The sequence below is a fragment of the Camellia sinensis genome, chromosome 5 (assembly GCF_055761805.1).
Source record: "Camellia sinensis isolate YWXY chromosome 5, ASM5576180v1, whole genome shotgun sequence".
In the NCBI taxonomy this organism is placed as follows: domain Eukaryota; kingdom Viridiplantae; phylum Streptophyta; class Magnoliopsida; order Ericales; family Theaceae; genus Camellia; species Camellia sinensis.
Genome location: NC_138965.1, coordinates 189,071,030 through 189,096,583, shown reverse-complemented (window position 1 = coordinate 189,096,583; position 25,554 = coordinate 189,071,030). Strand labels below are relative to the sequence as shown.

Below are 25,554 nucleotides of genomic sequence, written 5' to 3'. Positions count from 1 at the left end.
CATGAGTATTGCATCACCTTTGTATTTTTATCTGTTAGGCGTAGAAAGATCTGTTCATATTTTAATTTCGGTGTGCGAATTGAGAGCCTTATCGGCGTCCGAATCAGAAATCAGCTTGTGTTATGTGCTAGTTAGGATTTATAGAATTTTAAGGCAAGTTTAATTAAAATTCGGCTGTGAATGATTAAACTAGATTAAAATAATGCTATTTATTTACTTTTGATCAACTACCACTTATGGACCATTTAGACTCCACTAGCTCACATTTTCATTGCTCTCATCCATTCCTCTGATGCAAACGTGAGAGAGAGAGGGAGAGTTGAAGGGAAGTTGGATTCAACAAGGGATTTGCTTAGGGTTTAGGAGAAATAGAAGGATTCGCATAATAGAGCCTTCATATTGAGGAATTCAAGACTTGAGGTAGGCATTCACCCTATTGATTATAAAATTGATTTATTAATGTAAGAATTCTAGTGAATTAAATGGACTCATGTTAGGTTTAAGCTAAGATTGGTGAATTGAAGCTCAATACATATATGCATGTGTAATTCATAGCACTTGAGTTGTCCTTCTAAGGAATCTATGCATGTATGCGTAAATTTCCATGTTTTGAGTTAGAGTTCTAAGATTTCTTCCATGCATGTGTCAATTTCACTCACATTATAGACATACAACTTGTTTTCCATCAAATTATTAAGTTTGGTTATGTTTTGGAAGGTTTGAATTCAAAGAGGTCATTGCATGTCGAATTGATGGCATATTCATAAAGTTCATATTGATTTTGCCCAAATTGGGTTGCTCTTGGGCCATGATTTCTTGAAATGATTCTTCAAACATGTTGTTCTATGCGTTGTTAAGTGTTTTCCAAAGATTTGGCCCAGAAAAATGAGTTTTGGATGGTTGAAGGTTGAGTTTCATGCTTGGAGGTCAATCTGGATTTTCCAGAAATTTGACCCACGCTCGAGGGAGGACTTTTACGCTCGAGCGTGAAGCCTGAGTACATGCACTTCCGCTCAAGCGGCGAGAGTCACGCTCGAGCGTGAAATACATATACCCAGAAGTTTGTGTGTTTTGCAGTCCGCTCGAGCGGGGGAAGCCACGCTCGAGTGAGGGTCTGTGTCACACGCTCGAGCGGGGGTTGAGCGCCCATCGAGCGTGAATTTCATGTATCCAGCACTTTTTCATAAGTTTACAGTACGCTCGAGCGGGGAAGTCCACGCTCGAGCGGAGCTTCATTGTCTGTATGTCCGCTCAAGCGGGGAAAGCCACGCGTGGACCTTATCTTCAGCAAAATTTGAGAAATGATTTTCAATGTATTTTTGCATCCTCATTCCATCCTAGGCCTTCCTAGGCCATGTTTAAGACCCCATAATGAGGATAAGAGATTAGAAACACACTATGAACCAACGAAATAAGTTTTGTACAATTAGAACGTGTGTTTCAAGTGTGCATCTGTTACGTGTTGTGTAGGTCGCGTGCCACGTACCGTTTGACCAAGTTTACTCCGTCTGTCTGTCTCAAGGCCCACTGTGAGTAATAACTCTGTAAAGTTATGTTTGACTTAAGTATTTTCTGACTGATATGGTATAATCTGTTTTCTGAAATGCTATCTTACAAATTATGAATGAATGTCCAATTTTCTAAAAAGTATTTGTGACACCCTTAGTTCACGTGGCCCTCGCCCGGGGGTAACAATACCGCGGCCAATCTGCACGTGGCCCTTGCCTAGGGGTAACAATACCATGGCTACTTGCGCGCAAGATATGGACCCTTATGGTCGTTGGTACTAACTATGCATATGGGTCTCCGGACCAAATTGATCTGATAGCTAATGGGTGTACCACATATGATCTTATGCAAAATCTGAATATGAACGTGAGTGTGTATCTAAATCTATTTCTGTTTTGAAGTCTGATTATGTTCTGATTTAAATACTAGATCCTAACTTGTGCTGGACATCATTCATAAAACCCTTTTACTCTGTTATTATTCATTGGGCTTCCGCTCACAGTTTATATTATGTATGTAGGTGAGTCGGCGGGTGACCAGGGCCAGAGTTAACGGCCTTCTGTCATGTTTTTATCAGCCAACCGTTGTGCCTCCCGAGGAGGTTCCGATTGAAGTCTCGCTATATGGCTGCTTTTGTATTCATGCTAGTCTTTGTATATTCTCTGTAAAGTTCGGTCTTGGGAAGTACATTCTGTAAATACCTTGTAAATATTATGTATCTGGACTGGCATGTTTACATATATATAAATAAGTTCTGAAATGTTCTGTCCCATGTACGTTATCATAGCTCATTGGACCTTGTCTATTTGTATTATTGCTTCCGCAGCCCCTTATTATTTGCTAATCTGTTCAGAGGCCTTTGGTAATCCACGGATTACTGGCCGGTTACGGTGCTAAACCTACAGGGACGGGTTTGGGTCATGACAATGCATGGAGCTAATGAGCTCAATTTTGTTAACTTCATAAGCTTTGGGGAAAAGAGTTTGAAAGATTTTACATGCATACTTTGTTTCTTAAATTTCAAGATGAATTGTGAGCTTTTGGCTAACTCTTGGGCCATGATTTTATGAAATGATCCTTAATTCTTCACATTTTACAAGTTTACTATGTTATCTCAAGTTTTGGGGCCCAAGAGATGTGTTTTGAAGAGTTGAATTCGAGTTTTGAGCTTGGTGATCAAATGTGGAAATTTCAGAATTTGCATCTACGCTCAAGCGTAGGAGTTCACGCTCGAGCGACCACTCTGAGTGCGTGCACTTCCGTTCGAGCGACCAGAAGTTCGCTCGAGCGTGAAATGCAAGCTCCCAAAAGTTTCATATCTTTGCAGACCGCTCGAGCGAAGGAAGCCGCGCTCGAGCAACCTTTCACATTTTGCATGTCCGCTCGAGCGAGGAAAGCTACGCTCGAGCGGGGACTCTGTTTTCAGAAATTTGACTAAGTGTTCCAACTCACATTTTGGCATCCTCATGGCATCTTAGGCATTCTTAAGCCTTAATTAAGCCATAGTAATGAGGTTATGGATTAGAAATACACTAAGAAAGGAACGTACTAAGTTGAGAAATTACAAGTGTGTGTGTGTGTGTGTGTGTGTGTGTGTGTGTGTGTGTGTGTGTTTAAGCATTGTGATAAGAAAGAACGAGAACTAATGTAACGAAAGCTAAGCCGTGATGGCCACATGAATGCGTAATGATAAGATATGTTGGTGTTATGTACTTTTGTGTTTGTAGGTCAACGTTTGGAGATTGATTGACCGTTTACGAGAACCACTGTGATTAACATCTCTGTAAAGATATGTTGATATGAACTATGTTTCAACTGTTATGCGATAAGTTATAATTTCTGAAATGATATTGTTTACGTGAACGAATGTCCTATGTTTGGAATCTATTATGGCATCCATAGATAGTCCCAAGTCATGGGGGATGACATGTAAATGCAGGTCCATGACATACATGTGATTACGAGATCTCCTTAGCCACTTCATTGTGGTGATATGTGTTTAATCGGTATCCGGAACCGATTACTCTAGTCGGGAGACGATATGTGATGTGTTCTATGGAATGTACCATTATTATGTTCAGATACAAGAATGTTTATGCTATGATTTGTTTTACGCTTATGACATGTTTGGATTTCATTCACTAACCCCTTTACGTTAATGTTATTCACTGGGCTTTAGCTCACTGTGTGTATATATATGTATAGATGGGCATTCTGGAGATCGAGCCTGAAGGTTTTTGTCTGGATCTGTGTTTTGTTGTCAGCCAACCATTGTGCCTCACGTGGAGGTTCCCGAAGTGTCTCATGTTTTAAAGTTCCGGTTGTTTCCGCATATGAACTTGTGATTTTTGTTGGCTGTACTTAAGATATTTTAATGTGTGTGGGTATAATGTATGAATAATTATTGAACACCTGTATAAAGTTTTAAATATTCCGTTTCATATAAGTCAGCACAGCTCATTAGACAACTTATTTATATATTTGCTTCCGCTAGCCCCTCAATTTTGCTAATCAGTTCTGAGGCCTTCGGTAATCCAAGGATTACTGGCCGATTACGATGCTAAACCTATAGGGGCAGGTTTGGGTCGTGACAGTAAGGTTTGGAAAATTAGGGTTAGGGTTTGGGTTTGGGAAATTAGGGTTAGAATGTTAGGGATGAGGGTAAAAATGTAACTTTATGTTTGGACAAAATTGGAATTAAAAAAAAATTAAAAAATGAAGGGTCCAAAGAAGAAAGGTAGGTGCTAATAGCAGCACTCTAAAAAAAACACACACACACAAACGTGTTTGTAATGCCACCACAGGTAGATTCTCAGCTCCACACGCCAATTGACTTGGAATATTATAAGGAGGACTTACTCAGAAAACAGAGTTAAAAACTGGAACAAATTGCGGCTACTACTTGTTCATTTTGGAATGGCCAGTTGGCCAAATAGTCCATATGAGTTTCCTATTCAACTTCCTCATAGACCCAGAAACTATAAAAATTTGATTTACTGATTTCTTCAAACTCTTCTCTCTCTGTCTGTCTGTATATGATCAGTTTTTACAAGAAATCATCAAGAAGTCTATACGGAGAGTAGAAAAGTTGTGGCTTTGTTCAAAGTTCAAACCTCAGACAGATGGAATGCAAGATTTTTGTATCCATTCCAAAATCAACATATGAGGGGGCCAGATTGGTCAAATACGCATAAAGAAATGAGAGAGAGCAGTACAATGAATCAGTTCAGCTTTGCCATCTCTAATCCTTTACGATTGAGTAAGGATTTGACATGGCAGATTTGGACCACCGAAAATTCAGGGGGAAAAAAACTCCAAATTTGTTTTTAAAAAAAAAAAATCACTTGAATTTGAAAAAGTCTCACAAAGTTTAGTAAAAATTCAAAACTAATAGATAGTTAATGTGGTGAATTATTTAAAACAAATGAATGGTTGTTTTTAGCGGCAAAAATTTGAAAAAAAAATGATTGACACGTTATTTTAAATTAATGGATGATTATTTCTCAGATTTATGGATTGCACATAGAATATGATCAATTATACCAATTACCGTTGTTTTGTGGGAAAGAAACTTTTTGAATTTACAGTCAACTATATTACAAGAAAAATTAAGGCCTCGTTTACCAAGTGGCTTTTTTTAGCCAAAAAGTCACTAAAAAAAATCAAAAAACCAATAACTCATACCAAAAAGTTAAAAATTATATTTTCTCTCTACTTTTTGCACATCTTTTCGTACAAAGCTAAAAAGTCATCCTAAACATACTAGTTTTTTTAGCTCATATTTTAGCCAAATAGCCAAAAAGTTACTAAATTAGTCTGTTCCCAAATGAGGCCTAAATGTATTAGCAATTTAATTCATTGAAAATGATTTAGTTAATAAGTTGAATTATGCAAGTTTGATTAACAATTTTGTAGTTAAAAATACAAGAAGAGTGATATTTAAGTGTACAGTCTATTGACTCTTTATTTAACACTTGAGCTTGAATTATTTATATTTTTTTAATTGTAAACTTTATTATATATTTAAATAAATTTTAATAATTATGTATCAGTTCCGCTTCATCTTCTAATTAAGGCCTCCCAATTACATCCCCAATGACGTGGTTAAGACCCATGTGCACATCCTCTCTCTCTCTCTCTCTCTCTCTCTCTCTCTCTCTCTCTCTCTCTCTCTCTCTCTCTCTCTCTCTCTCTCTCTCTCTCTCTCTCTCTCTCTCTCTCTCTCTCTCTCTCTCTCTCTCTCTCGTTTGTAGCCTCCTTATCTACATCATTGGGGTGGAATTGAGAGGGCTAAGTAAGGGATGAATCATTTTTCATTATATATATATGGAAGTAATCTTTTCATAAGTTTGATAAATATTTACCAAAAATAAAAAATAAAAAGATTGCATAATATTTTGATCATAATTTTTTTAAATATATGAGAGGACCGAAATTAATGATTCAAACACAGCCTTAAGAAAAAAATTACATAAAACTAACATATCTTACAAACTCTTCTTATTAGCTCATATGTCATTCAATAATGAGACTTTAGAAACTGAAACATGATAAGTGTCACATCAATAAGTAAACAGGTTTAGCATGTACCGATGGGACATGTCTTTCTTATTGCACAAAGCATGTAGTCGAGCCTCCGTTTGTTTTGAGAGATAGAATGAAAGAGATTCATAGTGAGGGAATTAATAGTGAAGAGATTAAGTAAAATTATGTTTGTTTTGATGATAATTGTTAGTGTAGGAATTGTTAAATTATTTTTATATAAAATAATAAAGCAAATACAAAAATACAAAAACATTAAACATTAATGTTTTAAAAAAAATACCCAGTATGTAAAAAAATTTAAATAAAATAAATAAAAAATATAAAAAAATCCAAAAAAAAAATAAAACAAATAAAATAATGATTTTTACTTAACAAAAAATATAAAAAATTAAACATTAATGTTTAAAAAAAATGCCCAACATGTAAAAAATAAAATTAAAAAATTAAAAATTTCTAATCCGACGAATTATTTTTCTAATACCAAGTTTTGGAGGCCCATCCGAATCCCCTCTCCAAAGGGATTCATAATCCGGAGTTCACTATCAATCTCCTCCCCATCTCTCAAAACAAACACAATAAGTCCCACCAAACTACCAATTCCAATCCCCCTATAAGTCTCCAAACAAACGGAGCCTCATGATAATGTTCACACACACTCTGGTCACTTTTGTTTGTCATTCTGAGCAATTGTAATTCCAAAATGTCCAAGATTTCCTCTCATGTGGCTAAACTACAACTGGATTCATCTTCTCTTGTTTTCACTGGCAATTGTAACCAGTGAAACCATGTCAAATAGATGTCTTATTCATGTTATTGTAATAAAAAAAAAAAATTTAAAAAGAAAGTATCAAAATTTCGTTTGTTTGTATCTTTAACTAAACCATTATGAGCCATCCAACCATTGACAGAACATGTTAGTAGCCGGCCTAACTCTTAATACAGAATATAACCACAATATTTTGGTTTTTCAAGTTCAGTATTTTTTTAAATTTCTTTTTGATCCATTTCCTTCTACCCAAAATAAAAATGCTATAAAGATCATATACTTCCTAGATTAGTAGAAAGTCAACAGAAATTCAATGTGAACTGAGCCATGACTTCAGATATCTCCATCTATGAACATGTATACTGATAAGAACTCCATTCACTGTATACATTCCCTCAATATAATTAGCTGATCTATATCAACAACATAGGTGAGGAATAAAAATAAATAATAACAAGAAAAAAAAAAAAGAGGAGGAATTCAAACCACTTTCTTGCACATGATATGAGTGCCAAACGTTTTCTCAGCTTTTACTACCTTTAAAGTAAAGCAGAGGGAAATGAAGCCTTAACCACTGGAAATGTATGTGGAAGAGGAACTAACCCATCTATCGGTCACAGCATCTGGTGAAGGCAGCTCCTTGCCATCCTTCAACAACACAATATTATCACCCTCAGGTGAAGGAGGTGGCCGTGTACTCGTCAACACCTCAGCATTCTCTATTACGTCCCCAGTGTTCTCATCTTTGGAATCCTGAATTTCCTTCAAAGCCCTCAAAACCTCTTCCATTGTAGGTCTCATTTCCTTTTCAAGTTGCAAGCACCGGAAAGCCACCTCTGCCACCATGGTAGTCATCCTCTCAATCGAAGAATCTGACTCAAACCCAAGAGATGGGTCAATTAACTCATTAAATGCACGATGTTGGATCCTGTTTATCGCCAAGTTAGCCAAATTAATCTCATGCCTATGCCTACTAATGTCAACAGCTGTCATTGATGATATGAGCTCAATGAGCACAACGCCAAAGCTATAAACATCACTCTTATCCGTAAGTTGGTAACATTGGTGATATTCTGGATCAACATAACCAGGAGTCCCTTGTGGAGCTGTTGAGACATGAGTGACATCATTGGGGAAAAGCCTGGAAAGCCCGAAATCTGCAACTTTGACACAAAAATTGTTGTCAAGGAGTATGTTGTTAGTCTTTACATCGCGGTGGATGATGTCAGAAGCATGGAGGTAAGTCAATGCACTGGCTGTTTCTATGGCAATGCTCATGCGGATAGACCACACGAGTGGTCGATCCTTTGCACGATCACCATGTATATGATCAGCAACAGTGCCATTAGGAATGTACTCGTAGACGAGGAGGAGTTCCCGGCTCAGTCGAGAGGTGCAACCATAAAGGGTGACAAGATTGCGATGGCGCAAACGTGTGAGGATTTCAATTTCATTCATGAACTGCCTCACTCGCTTATAGTTGTGCTCGTATAGGCGCTTGACTGCAACTTCCCGCCCATCTTGGAGTTTTCCTGGTTGAGAAAAGTTCAAATATTGTGCCATGGGCATGAGTAGTGTAAATATAAGAATATGAATATGAATATGGACATGCTAATTACAAATGTAAATGTGATAATTTTATGGAAGATAGAAGAACTGCGAACCTTCTTACCATAGTATACAGTGCCAAAACCTCCATCTCCCAATTCCTTAGAGGGATCAAAGTTATTAGTAGCTTCTTCTAATTCAGTGTAGGAGAAGACAGGCACCCCAAAGTAGACACTACGTCCTTCAAGGTCTGGTTTAGAGGAGGGATCGGAAGACGTGTTGATTGAAAGGACGACTGAAGAGACATAATTCAATTTCTTGCGATACCGGATAGCAAGCAAGCCAAGCAGAAGGATAACTCCAGGTATGACTAAAGAAAGTAGTGGTGTAGTCAGGTTTTGATTCACTCATATTATTCATGAAAGCAACAATAAAAAGCAAGGGGGAACTGGGGCAGCAAAAACAAGTTTTGATAGACTGAAGTTGTTGGATGGAATCCATCAAATTTGAGAACATGTGATGAATGTTGCATATGAATAAAGAAAGTTTTAAAACATTTATGTAACATGCATACATCTATATTTACTCATGTGTAAAGAAACTGACAAGAGGTATATTACCTGTTGCTAGAACCACTTTCAAGTGACTTCTTCCTGCAATCACTGTGAAGGAGAAAAACATCAGTTAGCCATGTTTAAATGCAGAATTAATTTACGTTCTATATTTTAAATGCTTGAATTTAACTATTGAAGAAAAACAACACTTCAATTAAAAACGCACCAACGTAATATGAACTGGACTGCTAGAGAGACTGAAGATTTTGGATTCAATTTGTGTGGTGGATTAATACAGAAATAACAGCATGCAAATGCAGAAATGCCAATACCTCCATCCTTTATGCAATGGAACTCTTCGTGGCCATGACATTGGCCTCCATTATGGTGACACTCGTAACATTCCTTTGACACATGCAACCCGATGGTGAATTCACTAGCCAATAGTGAAAATAGATCACTGACATTTCGATTCCGGATTGATGGTAGCATTGGAAGTTGAATAACTACACAGCCAGATGAAAGGTTGGCAGGAGTTGGAGTATTTTGATTAGGATCTGTATAGTAGACAGTGTAGCCTGAGCAGTTGCTGAAACTGTAAAGTTGTGTCTGCAGTTGAGGTTTACTGCTGCTGTTTGTACGGCATTTGAACAAGGTGAGGTTGGAAGAGATTGTATAGGAAATAGAAGGTCCACTAAAAAGACTCAAGTTACTGAAAATGTCGCAACTTTTGGAGCTTATGAGGTCTCCTAGCAATTTGTCACTAACATTTACAGCTTCATCATTCAAGAATTCCTTAACTTCATACGGTTTGCGCTTCCACCCCAATTTGATTATTGGTACTGGTTCGCTACAATTGACAGTACACAACCCACATCGGGGATATGTGTCGTTGGAGAAAGGGAATTTCACAGGCCCAAGTTTTCCACAGTTGAAGGACTGTGGACAACCATGTTGGTACCCGTGCACGTCGTCTTGCCCAGTAGAGTGAACAATCACTAAATGGGATATAACAAAGAAAGAAAAAATGGACGGAAACCCCATTCGAAATACCCAATTCAGCAAACGAAGACAAACCACCATAGCATAGAGGACAGAAATGCTCTTACTTAAAATACAGAGATATTTTTAGTGATTGTCAACCACCATAGATTGTTTATCTGGTAAACACGCCAGTTGACTTGGAAAATTGTTGATAGAAGACTTGCACTGGAGCAGACTTAAAGAACGGAGCCAAGTGCTGCTACGATTTGTTCATTGAAATGGAAGGTTGGGCCAAAGACAACCCCATAGAAGGAGTTTCTTAGTCACTTTCCTGATATACCCACAAGAACTGTAAAGACTTTGACCCATTGACTAATTCAAACTCTCTCAAGAAGTCTATATAGAGTAGAAAATTTGCGACGTTGTTAAAACGTGGAACAGATGGAAAGCACGACTTTTACACACATCAGCACTACACATAACTATAAAATTTATCCAAAATTTTATTCAAAATATCAATCTATGACTCATATATTCGGTACTTATCAATTCAATCTCCACTACATTCTAAGACAATATTTAAGATTTATAGCATTTCCAAATATATATACAACATACAACAATACTACATAGAGAGGCAAAATTTTTGTCCAAAAATATCAATATATAATTTAAATTTAATCTATACATAAACCCACAAGTCACTCTTTAAATCCCAACTCTTTTTTCACATTCTGGGTAATTTTTCTATTCCAATTTCTGAATACTTGACTTTGTCTATCACATATGGGGCCCCAAATAGGCCAAATTTGCATAAAGAAACGAAAGGCAGGTTGACATATGAAAGAAATAAGAGAGTGTAAGAAATCTCTTGTATATATTGTATCTGACAGAGGAAGAGGAGACTCCTATTTATAGGAGCTATTGTTTACAACATCATTATGTTACATTACATAAAATATTAGAAAGTGGCCGAAAGCAGCCGAAAGGCATCCTAGCATCCTATATATATATATATTAATATGATACAGCTGAGTGTGTTAATATAATATATATACATATTAATATATGTTAACAGCCCCCCTCAAACTCAAGGAGGACAAACATCAACCAATTGGAGTTTGGAGACAAGGTCAACGAAGCGGCCAGGAGAATGAGCTTTGGTGAAGATATCAGCAGGTTGATTAGCAGAGGAGATTGGATGGAGATGAACAGTACCACGAGTGACGTGTTGACGAATAAAATGACAGTCAATCTCAATGTGCTTGGTGCGATCATGAAAAACATCATTGTGAGCAATTTGAAGAGCACTTTGATTGTCACAAAAGAGGGCGGTAGCGCCAGAGGGGGAAACGCCCATGTCAGCAAGAAGCCAACGAAGCCAGAGAAGCTCCTGAGTAGTATCAGCAAGAGCACGATATTCGGCCTCAGTACTGGAGCGAGCAGTAAGAGATTGTTTCTTGCTGCGCCAAGAAATAAGATAATCACCCAAGAAAAAACAGAACCCGGTAGTAGAGCGCCGGTCAGTAGGATCCCCAGCCCAATCAGCATCGGAAAAAGCACAAAGTTGGAGAGAAGAGCGGGCGGAATAATGAAGTCCATGAAACAAGGTACCTTTGAGATAACGAAGGATACGAACTAAGGCAGCATAATGAGGGGTACGAGGAGCTGACATAAACTGGCTGACAATATGAACGGCATAGGCAATATCAGGACGAGTAACAGTGAGATAGACAAGGCTGCCAACCAGCTGACGATAGAGGGTAGCATCAGAGAAAAGAGTGCCATCAAGAGGTGTAAGACGACTCTGAGGCTCCAGCGGAGTGGAGGCAGTCTTGCAATCCGTAAGCCCAGCACGGGTGAGAAGATCAGAGGAATACTTAGCCTAAGAGAGAAAAGACCCCGTGGAATCATGGAAGATTTCAAGACCCAAGAAATAGCTGAGAGGACCAAGGTCTTTCATCTCGAAATGATGGCTAAGAAACTGTTTAAGGCATAGAATACCATCAAGATCGTCACCGGTGATAATCATGTCATCCACATAAAGAAGAAGCAAGGTGGTCCCTTGAGCTGTGGTCCGGATAAAAAGAGCAGTATCATAAGAACTGGAGGTGAAACCACAATCATGAATAGTAGAGCTGAACTTGGCAAACCAAGCGCGCGGAGCTTGTTTGAGACCATATAAAGCACGCTGAAGTTTGCAAACTTTATGAGGTGGATAAGTAGACCCAGGGGGAGGTTGCATGTAGACCTCTTCAAGAAGAACACCATTAAGGAAAGCATTTTTGACGTCCATTTGATAAAGATCCCAGTGTCGAGTGGTAGCAACCGCAATCAGGCTGCGAACAGAGGTGAGACGAGCAACAGGAGCAAAGGTCTCCTCATAGTCAATACCATATTCTTGGTTGAAGCCTTTGGCAACAAGGCGAGCTTTGTAGCGCTCAATAGATCCATCAGAACAAGTTTTGATTTTGTAAACCCATTTGCAACCAATGGCAATCTTGCTAGGAGGAAGATCAACAATGTCCCAAGTGTGAGTCTTGTCTAAAGCCTGCAATTCATCAGTCATAGCTTGCTGCCAAAGAGGATTAGAGCGAGCCTCACGATAGGAGGTTGGTTCATAAGTAGAAAAAGCAGTAGAACCAACAATAAAGTCACGAAGACGAGTAGAAGGTTGGGTTACCCGGTGTGGTCGAGTAGAGGCAGGAAGAGCCAAAGGGAGAGACGCATCAGGAGGGGAGGATCCCGAGGGAACAAGAGCAGGACCATCAGAGGTAGTAGGTGCATGGGACAGACCAGTAGGCAATGCAGGCTCGAGAGAAGCTGGTGGGGGCGGTGGAGCAAGCTCATCAGAGAACTCGAGAGAGGCTGGCAAGGGCGGTGGAGTAAGCTCATCAGAGAACAGATCCGTGGAAGGGTCAGTAAAAAATAAAGTGGATGAGGGAACGGACAAACGGAAGAGAGAGAGAGAGAAGAAAACATTTTGTGTTCCCAAAAGACTACATGACGAGAGATACGGAGTCGCTGGGAAAGAGGATCCCAACAACGATACCCCTTGTGTTCAATACCATACCCTAAGAAGCAACAGAGGCGAGAGCGTGGTTCAAGTTTGGTACGTTCATGAGGTTGGAGAAGAACAAACAGGTAGAGCCAAAGACCCTAAGGGTAGTGTAAGGGGGACGGGTGCCATGCAGACGCTCATAAGGAGTGTGATTATGAATGACAGGTGTTGGGATACAATTGATAGTGTAAGCAGCAGTGAGAGCTGCCTCTCCCCAAAAATGTTCCGGACAAGAGGAAGACAGAAGAAGGGCGCGAGTAGTGTCAAGGATATGTCGATGTTTCCGTTCAGCACGTCCATTTTGTTGAGATGTACCGGGATAGGAACGATGAGGTTGAGTACCATGACGCTGAAGAAAAGAAAGAAAGTCAAAATCTTTATATTCCATGGCATTATCGGAGCGAAAAAGCTTAATAGTTTTAGAAAATTGTGTTTTAACCATGGCAGCAAAATTGTAATAAAGTTGTTTGAGCTCAGAGCGATTTTTCATAAGAAACAACCATGTAAAACGGGAAAAATCATCTATAAAAACAACAAAATAGCGGGCACCCCCATAGTAGGAGTAGGAGAGGGTCTCCAAATATTAGAGTGAATGAGATCAAATGGGGCAAGAGAAACAGAGTCACTTTTATTAAACGACAAGGCGGGTTGTTTGGCAAGTTGACAAGACACACAATCTAAAACATCAGAACTTGCGTGACCTAAATGACCACTGGAAATTAAAGATTTTAAACGACCAACAGAAAGATGGCCCAAACGACAATGCCAAAGCTGAAAAGGAGATAAAGGAGGAGCAGTGGTAGCAGTGGTAGGAGTTGTGATCTGAGAGGAATCTGAAACATGAAGATGGATGAGTTCGTAGAGACGTCCATGCTTACGGCCTATCCCAAGAGTTTGCCCCGTCCGAGGGTCCTGCACCAAACAACCAGAACGGGAAAAGGTAACAGTTAGACCATGCTCACATAATTGACTAATGGAGATAAGATTTAAAGTAAGAGCAGGCATAAGATAGACATGAGATAAAGATAAGTGAGAGGTTGAAACAGAACCAACATGACTTACAGACAGAAGAGACCCATCAGCAGTATGGATAGAAGGAACATGAGGAGTAGAAGAGAGAGGAGTAAAAATAGTAGGGTCAAAGGTCATGTGATTATAACAAGCGGAGTCAAAGTACCAAGAAGAGTTACCTGCGGTGGCAGAGAAAGCAGTAGATGGAGGAGTACCGGAATGCTGCCAAAAATGTTGAAACATGGCTTCGACATCGGATTGAGAGAAGACTGGAGTGAAAGGGTCTACAGGAACAGAGGAAGGTAAATCCTCTGAGGCAGCAGCAGCAGTGCGTTGAGCAGGCAGTGGTTTCAACGGGGTCCCAGAACGGTGAGAGTGGCTGCGAGAAAAATTCCCGGGGGAAGGACCAGGGCGAGAGGCACGGGCGAGATTGCGGAAGCAATCTTGTTGAAGATGACCAGGGCCAGTCTTGTTGCAAAACCGACAAAGACGAACTGGACAATTAACCAGAAGATGAGTGGACGGAAGATTGCGGTTGTGACAGTAATTGCAGGCATTGGACTTCTGTGGTGAAGGTGCGGAAGGAGAACTGCGAAGCTGGGGAGTGGCAAGAACAGAGTCCACAGGGTGCGGATGGAGAGTACCAAATCTGGTTTCCTCTGACAGGAGTTCAGAAATTGCTTGCTCAAGAGTGGGTAAAGGAGTGCGATGAAGGAGAGATGCGCGTACTGGCTCAAATCGGGGAGTGAGAGCCATGAGAAACTGAACCAAGCGTTGTTGGTCACGGTAAGTAGTAAATAAGGCAGCATCCTTAGTACAATCCCAAGGAGGTTCAGAAAGAGCGAGCTGATCCCAAACAGAATACATTTGGGAGAGGAAATCATTAATGTTCTGAGTTGTTTCTTGGCGCATACGGTGAAGATGACTCAGAAGCTGATATTGGTGAGCAAGGCCAGTAGTTTGATAGCGTTCTTGTAAAAAATCTCAGATGTCTTTGGCAGGAGAGGAAGCAGAGTCAAGTTGGAACCGACCAAACTGAAGGCTGATAGAGGTAATAGAAGTATTGCGAAACCAAGTGATGATCTGATAGTTTTTACTATCCCAATCTTCCAGTCGTTTGACATATTTGGTAGTGGAGTCCGTGGCAGCAGAATCCGGGGTCCCTTGAATGGGTTTGCACACATCCCCAGTGATGATGCGCTAAAGTTTCTTTCCTTTGAGGAAGCCAGACATAGCTTGGGCCCATAGGACATAATTAGTCTCGTCAAGAATAACGGAAACAGGGTGGTTAGAGAAGTCCAGGCGATCCATGAGAGAAAAATAGCACAAGCAAGGGAGAATCTGAAAATTCCAAGGGCACCAGTGGGTGCAGAAGGGCCAAAATAGTCAGAAACCGGGCTGAACCGGTCAAAAAGGTCCAAAAATGGGGGTGAACCGGCTTGGGAAAGTGGCTGAACCGATTAGAGCCGAACCGGCTGGAGCCGAGTGGGTGACCAGCAGGTACAGGCGGTGCGAGCCGGCGCGAGGGACGTGTGAGCCGGCGCGAGGGACGCAGGTGGTATGGCTCACGCGGACGGCTGGCGTGGCTGGCGGACGCGGAGCGCGTGGGACGCGGAGAGAGGTGGCTTAGGCGACTGGGGACGCGTGGAGCGTGTGTGATGCTGAAGGCCGAAGCAGGCGACGCGCCGGCGACAAAAATAGCGCGTGACGGCGTGTGTGACGGCGAAAGAGGATGACTCCGGTGGCCGTGGATCCGTAGTGAAGAGATGAAGGCTTTGGTGGTGTCCAAACTGTAATTGAGAGAAGGACGAGAGGGGCAGCAATCTGCAGACTGCCAAGAGAGAAAAAAAAAAAGGAGGCTAGGAAAGAGACTAGGCAGTATACCTGTGCTTTGATACCATGAAAGAAATAAGAGAGTGTAAGAAATCTCTTGTATATATTGTATCTGACAGAGGAAGAGGAGACTCCTATTTATAGGAGCTATTGTTTACAACATCATTATGTTACATTACATAAAATATTAAAAAGTGGCCGAAAGCAGCCGAAAGGCATCCTAGCATCCTATATATATATATAAGTGGCCGAAAGCAGCCGAAAGGCATCCTAACATCTTATATATATATATATATATATTAATATGATACAGCTGAGTGTGTTAATATAATATATATATACATATTAATATATGTTACATTATATTAATATATGTTAACAACATAAATGGTGGTAAAAAAAAAACACACTTTCTTTGGGAGATAAGTCTTTGTGGGCGGCGTGATAAACGGGGCAAATAATGAATAAAAAAAAATCAAAAAATAGAAGCGGAATAAGCCTTCATGGTGGTGGAGCTTCACTAATTTCAGTGAGCAGATATTATTATTGGGGCTGGCTTTCAGTCTGTGATCAAATTAGAGAGTACTATTGAATTTGTAAAAATTTATATTTTGATAATCTGAACAATAATATGTGGAACTAATCGAGTATTATATGTTTATTAAAATTTACGTTGATTGAATATCAATAGTTACATGATCAAATTAGGTTTGTATAAAGCAATAGACTGTGAAAAAATAAACGGTTGATAAAAATCTGATCCGATAAGATAGCTATCGATATCCGATCAACGTGATTTTTTACAGACATATAGTATTCGACGAGTTCTACATATTGAACGGTTCAGATTATCGAAACAGGACCTGTAGTGGATCTCTACAGACCCAACAATACACTCTAATCCCAACCCATTATTATCTACCAATGAGGGGGGACCGAGATGGGGTCAAATCTATCACCTCACCACTCGGTTGAGCAAGATAAATGAGTTCAATTCCACTTGTCCCGGAATTACTATTTGCACAAATTTTACCTTCACAATTTGACTCAACTTTTATTTTTGTGTTATTATCCTTTTATGTCTAATTTCAATTTAGTTTTTATATTTAAATTTAACTATTTTTTTTCTACATATACACTAGCTAACAAGTCTTTTAAAATCGTTAATTTTAACTTTCAACTTAAATGAAATAATCAAATTATATAAAAACACTTTTTAAATTGATGTGGTCAAATTGTGCCTTCTTATTTTTCGAGTCGGTATCAAACGAGTTTTAATAGAACCAATTTCAAATAGATTTATATATATATATATATATATATATTTATTTATTTATAGTGTATATAAGTTTATTGACTTGAATTCAAGTAAAATTTGAAAAATTAATGAATTTAAAAATATGTTCTGACGTAATGAAAATGTGAGATAAAAACAAATCTTAGAATTTATTGATTGAAAACTCAATGCTAGAAATAAGATTCTTCTTTAAAATCAATTATTCACAAGAAACACCAACATAAAAACTTAACAATAGTTAATTTTCAAAAGAATACTTAAGATTGGAAAAAAGTATAAAACTTGAAATTATATTTATTTCTTTTTCCTTAAGGCTAATGATTATTTATAAGTAAAAGCAAACCTAACAACCTATTAGGAAACAACTGGAATGGGCAATTTCATAATGAACAATACAAAAATAAGAAAATATAATGAAAATTACAAAAAAATAGAAATATTAAAATAAAATAAACTGCTAATATATGTTGCTATAATAATGGCAGATCCGACGGAATCATGTTCTGAATTCTATGGTAGGAGTAATTGGAGTCCCAAATCTTTTAAAAAATAACGAAATCTTGAAATTGGCAGCCTAAATTATGGAATTTGCCCAAAATCCACTACGGACCATGGATCTTGATCAAAACAACATTTTTCATCAACTCATCAAATTTCTCACGATTCTGAGTCAGGGCCTTTTGATTTCTACTAATACATTTTGCCTTGTTTGCCACAAACCTATCCATTTGATCTAAGAATTGTATGATCATACATGTTACATCATACTCAAACTTAGCTTTTTACCAAATGTGCCGATCTCGAGTGTACCGAATACACAAGTAGCGCTTAGGTAACTTGTTTTGCTTCATTTTCAAGCCCTACATAGAAAGGTCTCTTAAACTAGAGTTGCTGGCATATCCTGCTCCCTGTATGGCTTAGTCTTTAGACAGTGATTTTTTTGAACAAGTCTTTAGACAGTGATTGCTACCAATAAAAGATGCAACTGATTCAGCTAAAAATGTCCCAATATTCTTCGACTCAGTTCAGTTGTTCCTTTCTTTTTGTCTTTCGTCTTTTTCTAGTACTATTTTGCGGACTAAGCAAAAAGTAAAAAATGACAGTATGTACTTTGTGCTAAAATGGTTCTTCAACAACAATGCTACTACAAACTATAGACACAAATCAGCCACACACAAAATAATATATATTTGATAGAACTGCAACTGTAGTGTTTACCATTATTGCAACGTTTGCCATAAGGTCCATCATGGCAAAAGCATACACTATTGCTGTTGTTGAACCCACAATGGCCACCACTGTTTTCACACTCGGCAGTGCAACTAATCCCCATCCATTCCAATGTAAATCCACTTCTCAGCAATTCTGCATAGTCCACAGTTTTAACTACTTGATTCTACTGACCTCCCTGTATGTCAACAGGGGCATGAACCGATAACTCACAAGGAAATTGACTACAGGTAAAGCCATCTGTCCTGGCGTCTAAGTATGCGAAAGAGTTGTCGGTGGCATTGGAAGCACAAGTAATTTGATACTGTGAGTAATTGGAAGGAAACAAGTTTGAGCAGTTATAGAACAAGTAATGATCAACAAAGTTGGGCCCGAATTGGAAAGGAGAGCTATCAAAGGCAATATCGTGAAGAGAGGCAGGGCACCTAGAATTTATCACCTGGACGTTAACTAGGCTAAACGAGTTGTATTGGTAAAAGATGTCTTCGGTGAAGTAATCGCTGAGAGAGGTCCAGCAAACGGGCTTCTTTGCTTCACAGGAAACTTTGAAGCCTGGATAGCCACAAAAATCTGTTTCATTGTCAGCGACATAAAATGGGTAGGTTATGTTTGGACCAGTACCGCAGTTTTTAGGCCTGCACGCTTCGTGTTGCCAATATGGATATGACACTGACTCTGCTGAGAAGGTGGTGATGATGATGAGGGAATTGATTCCGACAGGAAAGAAGAAAGTTTCGAGTTTGAGAAAGCAATGCCGGCCCATTTGGGAGGACTTGGTTTAGGAAAACTGGGATATGCAAAAGAATTGAGGCATATATTGACACAATTGCAGGCCACTTTCAATGATTTTAATATTATTTTAAATGTTTTGTTTAATTTGTGATAAATTTGACTTGGTTTTGCAGTCTTTCAAATTCACCTATCTTGGTTTCTAAAGCTAGTAGTATATTTCTGTCTCAACTTTGATTGGGTTTTCAAGAGATTTGTAAAATAAATTCCCCCACTATGAATCCCCTTCATTCTACCTCTGAAAACAAACGGGGTCTAAGAGTGAAAGGGATAGGAGACTTCATAAGAATCAAATTTATTACCTAATCTATCTGGAACTTGGAAATGTAGTCCGAGAGTTGATTCAATAATGTCAGAAAGGAAAAAGACTCTGGTTGCTTCTTAGAGAGAAACTAACCCTATTAAAGACTCTGTTGGCATACCCTAATTAAGAATGGATTATTGAAAGCAACTTAAAACTATAAAAGTCTCAAACACAATTAAATTCCTAGTAGTAGGCATCCCTCTCCAATGAGGTACTCTTTGTTTCTTTGGACTGAGCACTTTCTCCTATGGGATGATTTAGAGAAAAATAATAAAAAAATGATGTAAAAAATAACTTTTTTATGTTTGGTTTATAAATTAGGTCATAAATACTGAAAAAGAGAATTATTTTAGTAAGCCTATTTCATTTTTCACTGAAAGTGATGAGATTTGATAAGGAACAAGTTGACTGGTTGTAAAACATTTATAATGTCAAAATTGTTCCTTAAAACACAGTTGAATAAAATAAATCTCACTCATATATTTTTCACATAATTTGTTTTCTTACTCATCCATATATGATGCTGAGAAAATATAATCTTTTATTTTCTCGTCTAGACGAGAGACCAAAATCATTTATTCCCTTTTCTCATCCAACAATCGAACGAAGTGAAAATGCAATGCTTAGGTATCAAACTCCTCTTCATAAGAATTTAACTCACAACCTCACACCACAAAGCGATACTATAGAACCACTACACCAAAAACCCTAGTTAAATAGTATATAGTCACACAATTTGATTTACAATCCAGGTCATGTAATATACAAATTGGTCTCAAGAAAGAATTAGGAATTTGGAATCTAATCAAATTAATTTTAGTATATACTTTTTCAAATAGAAAGAAAAACGCACTCGTTCCTATTTAAAAAGTATACCAAAAAGAGAAACTGAGTTCCCATTTAAAAAGCATAGCAGAAATGGGAACTGAGTGTTGTTCCATTATCTGGCAGGCAGCCAAGCAAAAGGATAACACCACTGAAATTATCCATTTAAATAATCTTATCTCAAAGGATCATAAATTGAATGGTCCTTATAGTGTTGATAATCTAACTCTTTATCAAGCACACATATTTTCTTGAGAAAACAAGATATGAGCTATGGCAATATGAGAGAGAGAAGAGAGACAGAGGACTTACTAGTTTTACAGCTGACACGGTGAGGTCTATCTTTGCAGAAGCAGCAGAATTGGTAACTACTCGCATCGAACCCACAACGCCCGCCACTTGTCTCACACTCATTGCAATTACTAGCCTTCCACTGCAACACAAATCCCCTCCTCAGCACTTTCATGTAGTCCGCAATCCCATCATATGCATTCAACTCAACCGGTGCCAACACCTGGGTCTTGCACTTTCCCAATGCATAGCTCAAGTTTGTATTGTTTCCAAACATTGCCAAAGCCAAACCCCAACCCCAAACATCTTCATTCTTTGCCCCACAACTAATCCTATTATAATCCGAAAGCCCCCCAGGCAACGACAACGAACAATTGGATAATATATGGAGATATGGAATATCAGAAGAAGCAAATATAAACTTGTCCACTTCAAGTGATAAGTTTCTGATTGGTGGTAAACATTCACTGCTTAAATTTGAAACTGATATGCGAATAGATTGGTTGCCATAGAAAATTTCCTGGACTGTATAATTATTTTCTGGTACTTGAAGAATGGAATGGTTATTTTGGCAAGTGAGCTCAAAACCAGGGTACCCACAATAAGACTCTTGTTCACCTTGAATCCAAAAAGGGTAGCTTATGTTTTGGCCACCACATTTTTTGGGGACACAGGCTTCATACTGTGAATCCACACAAGAAGTTGTTTCTGATAAGAGGAAGAAAGTGAATATGCCAAGGTTGAAGGATGATATGTGGATAGACAAGCTTTTCTGCTTCATTTGTAAGGATGTTGAAGCACAGAATAAAGAAGATAACAATGTATATGAGAGAGAGAGAGAGAGAGAGATAAGAATATGAATATGAATACGAATACGAATACGAACATGCTAATTACAAATGTAAATGTGGTAATGATTTATAGGAGAACGCTGAGCCTTCTTACCATAGTTGGAACACACAATATTGTATATTTAGGAGATCCCGTGATTTCTATAAATTACGGTTATTTAGGGATTTGATTTTTAGGATTTGATTGTGTGATTATTTAATTCCTTTTTCCTGTGTATCTTATATTGATTATAAATAGACATGGTCTCACCCAAATTAAGGTAAGCCAATATTGTACAACTTTCTTCTTGGTATAAGAGCCAAAGAAACCCTAGCTGCACCTATCCATCACCACCGTCAGCCACTACAAGAAAAAACACTTTCCGTGACCAACATTTTGGTCGCGAAAAGTACCATATTTGGTCGCTAAAACCTTTTCGCGACCAAAATATGTTGGTCGCGAGTTGGTCGCTAAAGCCTCGTCACAGATAGTTTTCTGCGACCAAAAAAGCCTTTGGTGGCTAAAAGTGACCATTCGCGACCAACTTTTTTGGTCGCGGAAAGTCCAATTCATATTAGCTAAAAGTAAACTTTTAGCGACCAAAGATAAGTTGGTCGCCAAAAGTCAGCGCCTTGACCCAAAAAAAAAATAATTCTTTTGTGCTCCCTGGGACTTGAACTCCTGACCAAGGAGTCACCATGCACCCAATCCACTCTGCCATTCTGCCAATAACATACTTCTTGTTCATATTTGGCAAAAAAATATATAACCCATAAAAATTGGGTTATATATTATTTTATAAAACTTTTAATGCCTAAATAGAAAAATAGCATGTAATTACTGTAGTATCATTTTTTTTTAAATTTATCCCGCCATAACTTTCCGCGACCAACTTTTTTTTTTGGTTGCCAAAGGGTAATCTTCCGCGACAAAAAAAGCCTCTGGTCGCCAATAGTATACTTTCCGCGACCAACTTTTTTTTTTGGTCGCCAAAAGGTGATCTTCCGCGATCAAAAAAGCATTTGGTCGCCAATAGCATACTTTCCGCGACCAACTTTTTTTTTGGTCGCCAAAGGGTAATCTTCCGCGACCAAAAAAGCCTTTGGTCGCCAATAGTATACTTTTCGCGACCAACTTTTTTTTTTGTCGCCAAAGGGTATACTTTCCGTGACCAACTTTTTTTTTGGTCGCCAAAAGGTGATCTTCCGCGACCAAAAAAGCCTTTGGTCGCAAATAGTATACTTTCCGCAACCAACTTTTTTTTTTGGTCGCCAAAAGGTGATTTTCCGCTACCAAAAAATTGTGGTCGCTAAAAGTTAAATTTTAGTCGCAGAAAGTGGACTATTTGCGACCAAAACAAATAGGTGGTCGCTAAAAGTGTTTTTTCTTGTAGTGAGCCTCTCCTCCCTTTTCTAGTAGCCGACTCACCTAGCTAGCCCCCTTCAACCACCTTACACCACCCAAAACCCTTTCTCGCTCCCTCGGTAGTCCTTTCCAGTCACTGTCGAGGTTCCTACAGCAGCCGACCAGGCTCTGTCCTGGTTCTGTACAGTTCGGCATCCTTCTAGGGTGGTCCGGGCTAGTTTCTAACCCTTTTAGGGTTGTGTGTTGCTAATGTGGTAGGCAACCTATGTGTGTTCCTTATTACTTGGGCTACCGGTTTGTTCGGTAGCATCTCTTTTGTGTGACGCCGCTACTTCGGTTTCATGGTGTTTCAGAATATCTGACTTTGTTAAACAAACCCAGAGCATTATGCCTCATTCAGTGTTTCCCTTGTCTCTCATGTTTCGGTTCAACGGATTACTAGTATGTTGCTTAATGGTCGCAACTTTGCTGCTTGGAGTTGGTCTATATGTCTCTATCTTGAAGGTAGAGTCAAATCTGGATGGCTTCTGGAAACCGAGACACAACCTTCGGCTAATTGTAACGCCCCAAATTTTTAACCCAAATGATAATACAACAATCATGGCTCTTTCAAGGAAAACCGAATATAAATCACCAAACTTACACTACATGATACAATAGTTCTTCATGCAACAGTACATTAATCCAACAACAAGTAAATAAACAAATAAATATTCCCAAGGGTTTACAAGTTTCCAAGGCTTGAGCCTGGTTACACAAAACGGTTATTCAAACCCACACACATACAGCCCTTGGCTTACACACAGAGTCACAGCAAAATGAGAGTCTCGTACTCTCAACACACATTTCCTCACCTTTAGTTAGGCGGCATCACCACATCTTTTTCTACACAAAAATCCCGTAGGGTGAGCATAAAGTCCAGTAGGAAATCCTTAACAAAGTATATACATTTTATACAAGTCTCAAGAGATGAAATGCACATGCCATGCTATGCTCTTTTGAAAGAAAATCACATCTTCATCTTTGAACACCCTCATGCTCAATAATGTCATGCAATTTCAATTCTTCAAAACTTAACAATTCATTTCAAGAGCAGTAAATACGACTCTGGTAATCCCTAGATCAGTATCTGCAAGTAGACTATACAAGTACTACCAATTTTTCATTTTTACCGGTATTAACCGAAAGGCTCGACACCTATCCGCGCGGGTTTTTGGTCTTTCACTCCGGACTCTCAGGCCAACTTATTCAATATCATCTACACCACCTATCAAGACTTACCAACGTATTTACCCCAAAACCATTCCATGAAAACTTGTTTCTCAACATTCTTTTCTCAATGCAAGTTTTCAAATCAACTTTCAAAGTTTAATGTAATCAAATGAATTGATATGCCAATAACACAAGATGAATATAAATACTTTTATTCCAATTCATCATCCAAGGAATAACACAATTCCATCTTCTCAAGTATCCTCAACAATTAGTCATTTCAAGACTATTTCAACGTTTTGAACAATAATTTCCACAATGAACAATAATTATCATATTTCCTGAAATTCATCATTTATATAAATATGAATAAGAAATTTTCCAAACATCCATTTATTTTGACATACAAAATAAATATAACGATATCATTCATGGATTTTCAGTCTCTTAAAAAAAAATCATCAAATTTTAGGTTTTCTCACCAAAACTACACAACTCAAATCTTTTGAAAGAAAACTTTCCAAAACCATCTTTTCTTCAATCAACGAAGATCAAAACCCATAAAATCATCATTTTAAAAGAACAAGAGACAAATCCACTTTCAAAATCACTCAACTTCTTGAATCAACAATCAATTTTCAAAACTATCGAAAGATGATTTCGAAAATCATATAAATCTTGCAAAAACATATATATAATTCTAAGAAAATCCCTACCTCAAGTTTTGAAGAAAAAATGAGATGAAACCCCCAAAATCAACGGTGTCGAAACTCGATCTTCACTGCACACAACGAAGCCCTCGAGAAGTTAACCAACTTTGATGAAGAAACTATGGCAAAACTCTAATGGATCTTAAAAAATCAAGGTTTTGATCCAATTTGGCGTAGGGAAATGTAGAGAGAAATGAGAGGAAAGGATTTTTAGAGAGAGGGAGAGACCTAACAAGAGTGAGATACACTTGCACTCCCGCACCTGCATTTATTGCAGTAGCCAAACAAGCCCTCCCCTGTTTTCCGCATGTGTGGCTCAAACAACGTCAAATGCATTTTGTATTTTTGCTTCGGGGGCGCTGCCCCTCAGACCCACCAAGGGGCGCTGCCCCTTGGACCCCTACGAGCTGACCGGGCAGCTCGATCCACGACCTACCTAATTGAAGTGGCAAAACATGAAAGAATGATCGAAACCGGGATTGCTACACTGATGATCCTAAACGGGTTCAATGGGATATTGACAATTGCACCTTACTTGGTTGAATGTTCAACTCTATGGAAGAACGCATCTACAACATGTTCATGTACTGTGATACAGTTCCTCGGTTGTGGAGTGCTCTTATCCAGATGTACGCACATGCCCACAATAATGCTAGGATTTTCAAACTCTATTAAGATATTTCTAATGCCTCTCAAGAAGCTTTGGGTTTTATCGTTGTCGAATTTTTTGGATACCTTTAGTCTTACTAGGAGGAGTTAGCATAGTATGAGCCATTGAGTGATTTTCCAGCTGTTGTCGCTTCTATTGTGTCTGCTCGTCTTGCTCGCCAGCACACTTATCAATTTCTGATGGATTTAAAACTTGAATTTGAGTCTCTTCGTATTCAGA

The 25,554-nt window shown here is 38.6% G+C and overlaps 1 protein-coding gene across 4 annotated transcripts; it reads right to left on the bottom strand.

The window, feature by feature from the left end:
- Positions 1-7,129: 7,129 nt before the first annotated feature.
- LOC114297786 (LEAF RUST 10 DISEASE-RESISTANCE LOCUS RECEPTOR-LIKE PROTEIN KINASE-like 1.2) lies at positions 7,130-21,391 on the bottom strand. 4 transcript variants are annotated; one of them, XM_082870877.1, is made up of 4 exons: positions 20,569-21,391; positions 8,989-9,030; positions 8,493-8,738; positions 7,130-8,352 (listed from the first exon to the last, which is right to left on the bottom strand). In XM_082870877.1, exons 1-4 carry the CDS (start codon positions 21,326-21,328, stop codon positions 7,388-7,390), a joined length of 2,013 nt encoding a protein of 670 aa, XP_082727003.1. In that variant the 5' UTR covers positions 21,329-21,391; the 3' UTR covers positions 7,130-7,387. The 4 variants fall into 4 exon arrangements, with proteins under 4 accessions (XP_082727003.1, XP_082727004.1, XP_082727005.1 ...); XM_082870878.1 differs by lacking the exon at positions 20,569-21,391 and adding an exon at positions 9,255-10,276; XM_082870879.1 differs by lacking the exon at positions 8,493-8,738.
- Positions 21,392-25,554: the final 4,163 nt, after the last annotated feature.

What these genes read in the sequence shown, in the direction of transcription:
- LOC114297786 (XM_082870877.1), bottom strand. Translation starts at nt 21,328, where the DNA reads ATGAAGCAGAAAAGCTTGTCTATCCACATATCATCCTTCAACCTTGGC. An exon ending in GAAAGTGGTTCTAGCAACAG is followed by an intron (nt 8,739 to 8,988) that starts GTAATATACCTC and finishes TACTTTCTTTAG; the next exon opens with TCATACCTGGAGTTATCCTT. An exon ending in TTTTGGCACTGTATACTATG is followed by an intron (nt 8,353 to 8,492) that starts GTAAGAAGGTTC and finishes TTTCTCAACCAG; the next exon opens with GAAAACTCCAAGATGGGCGG.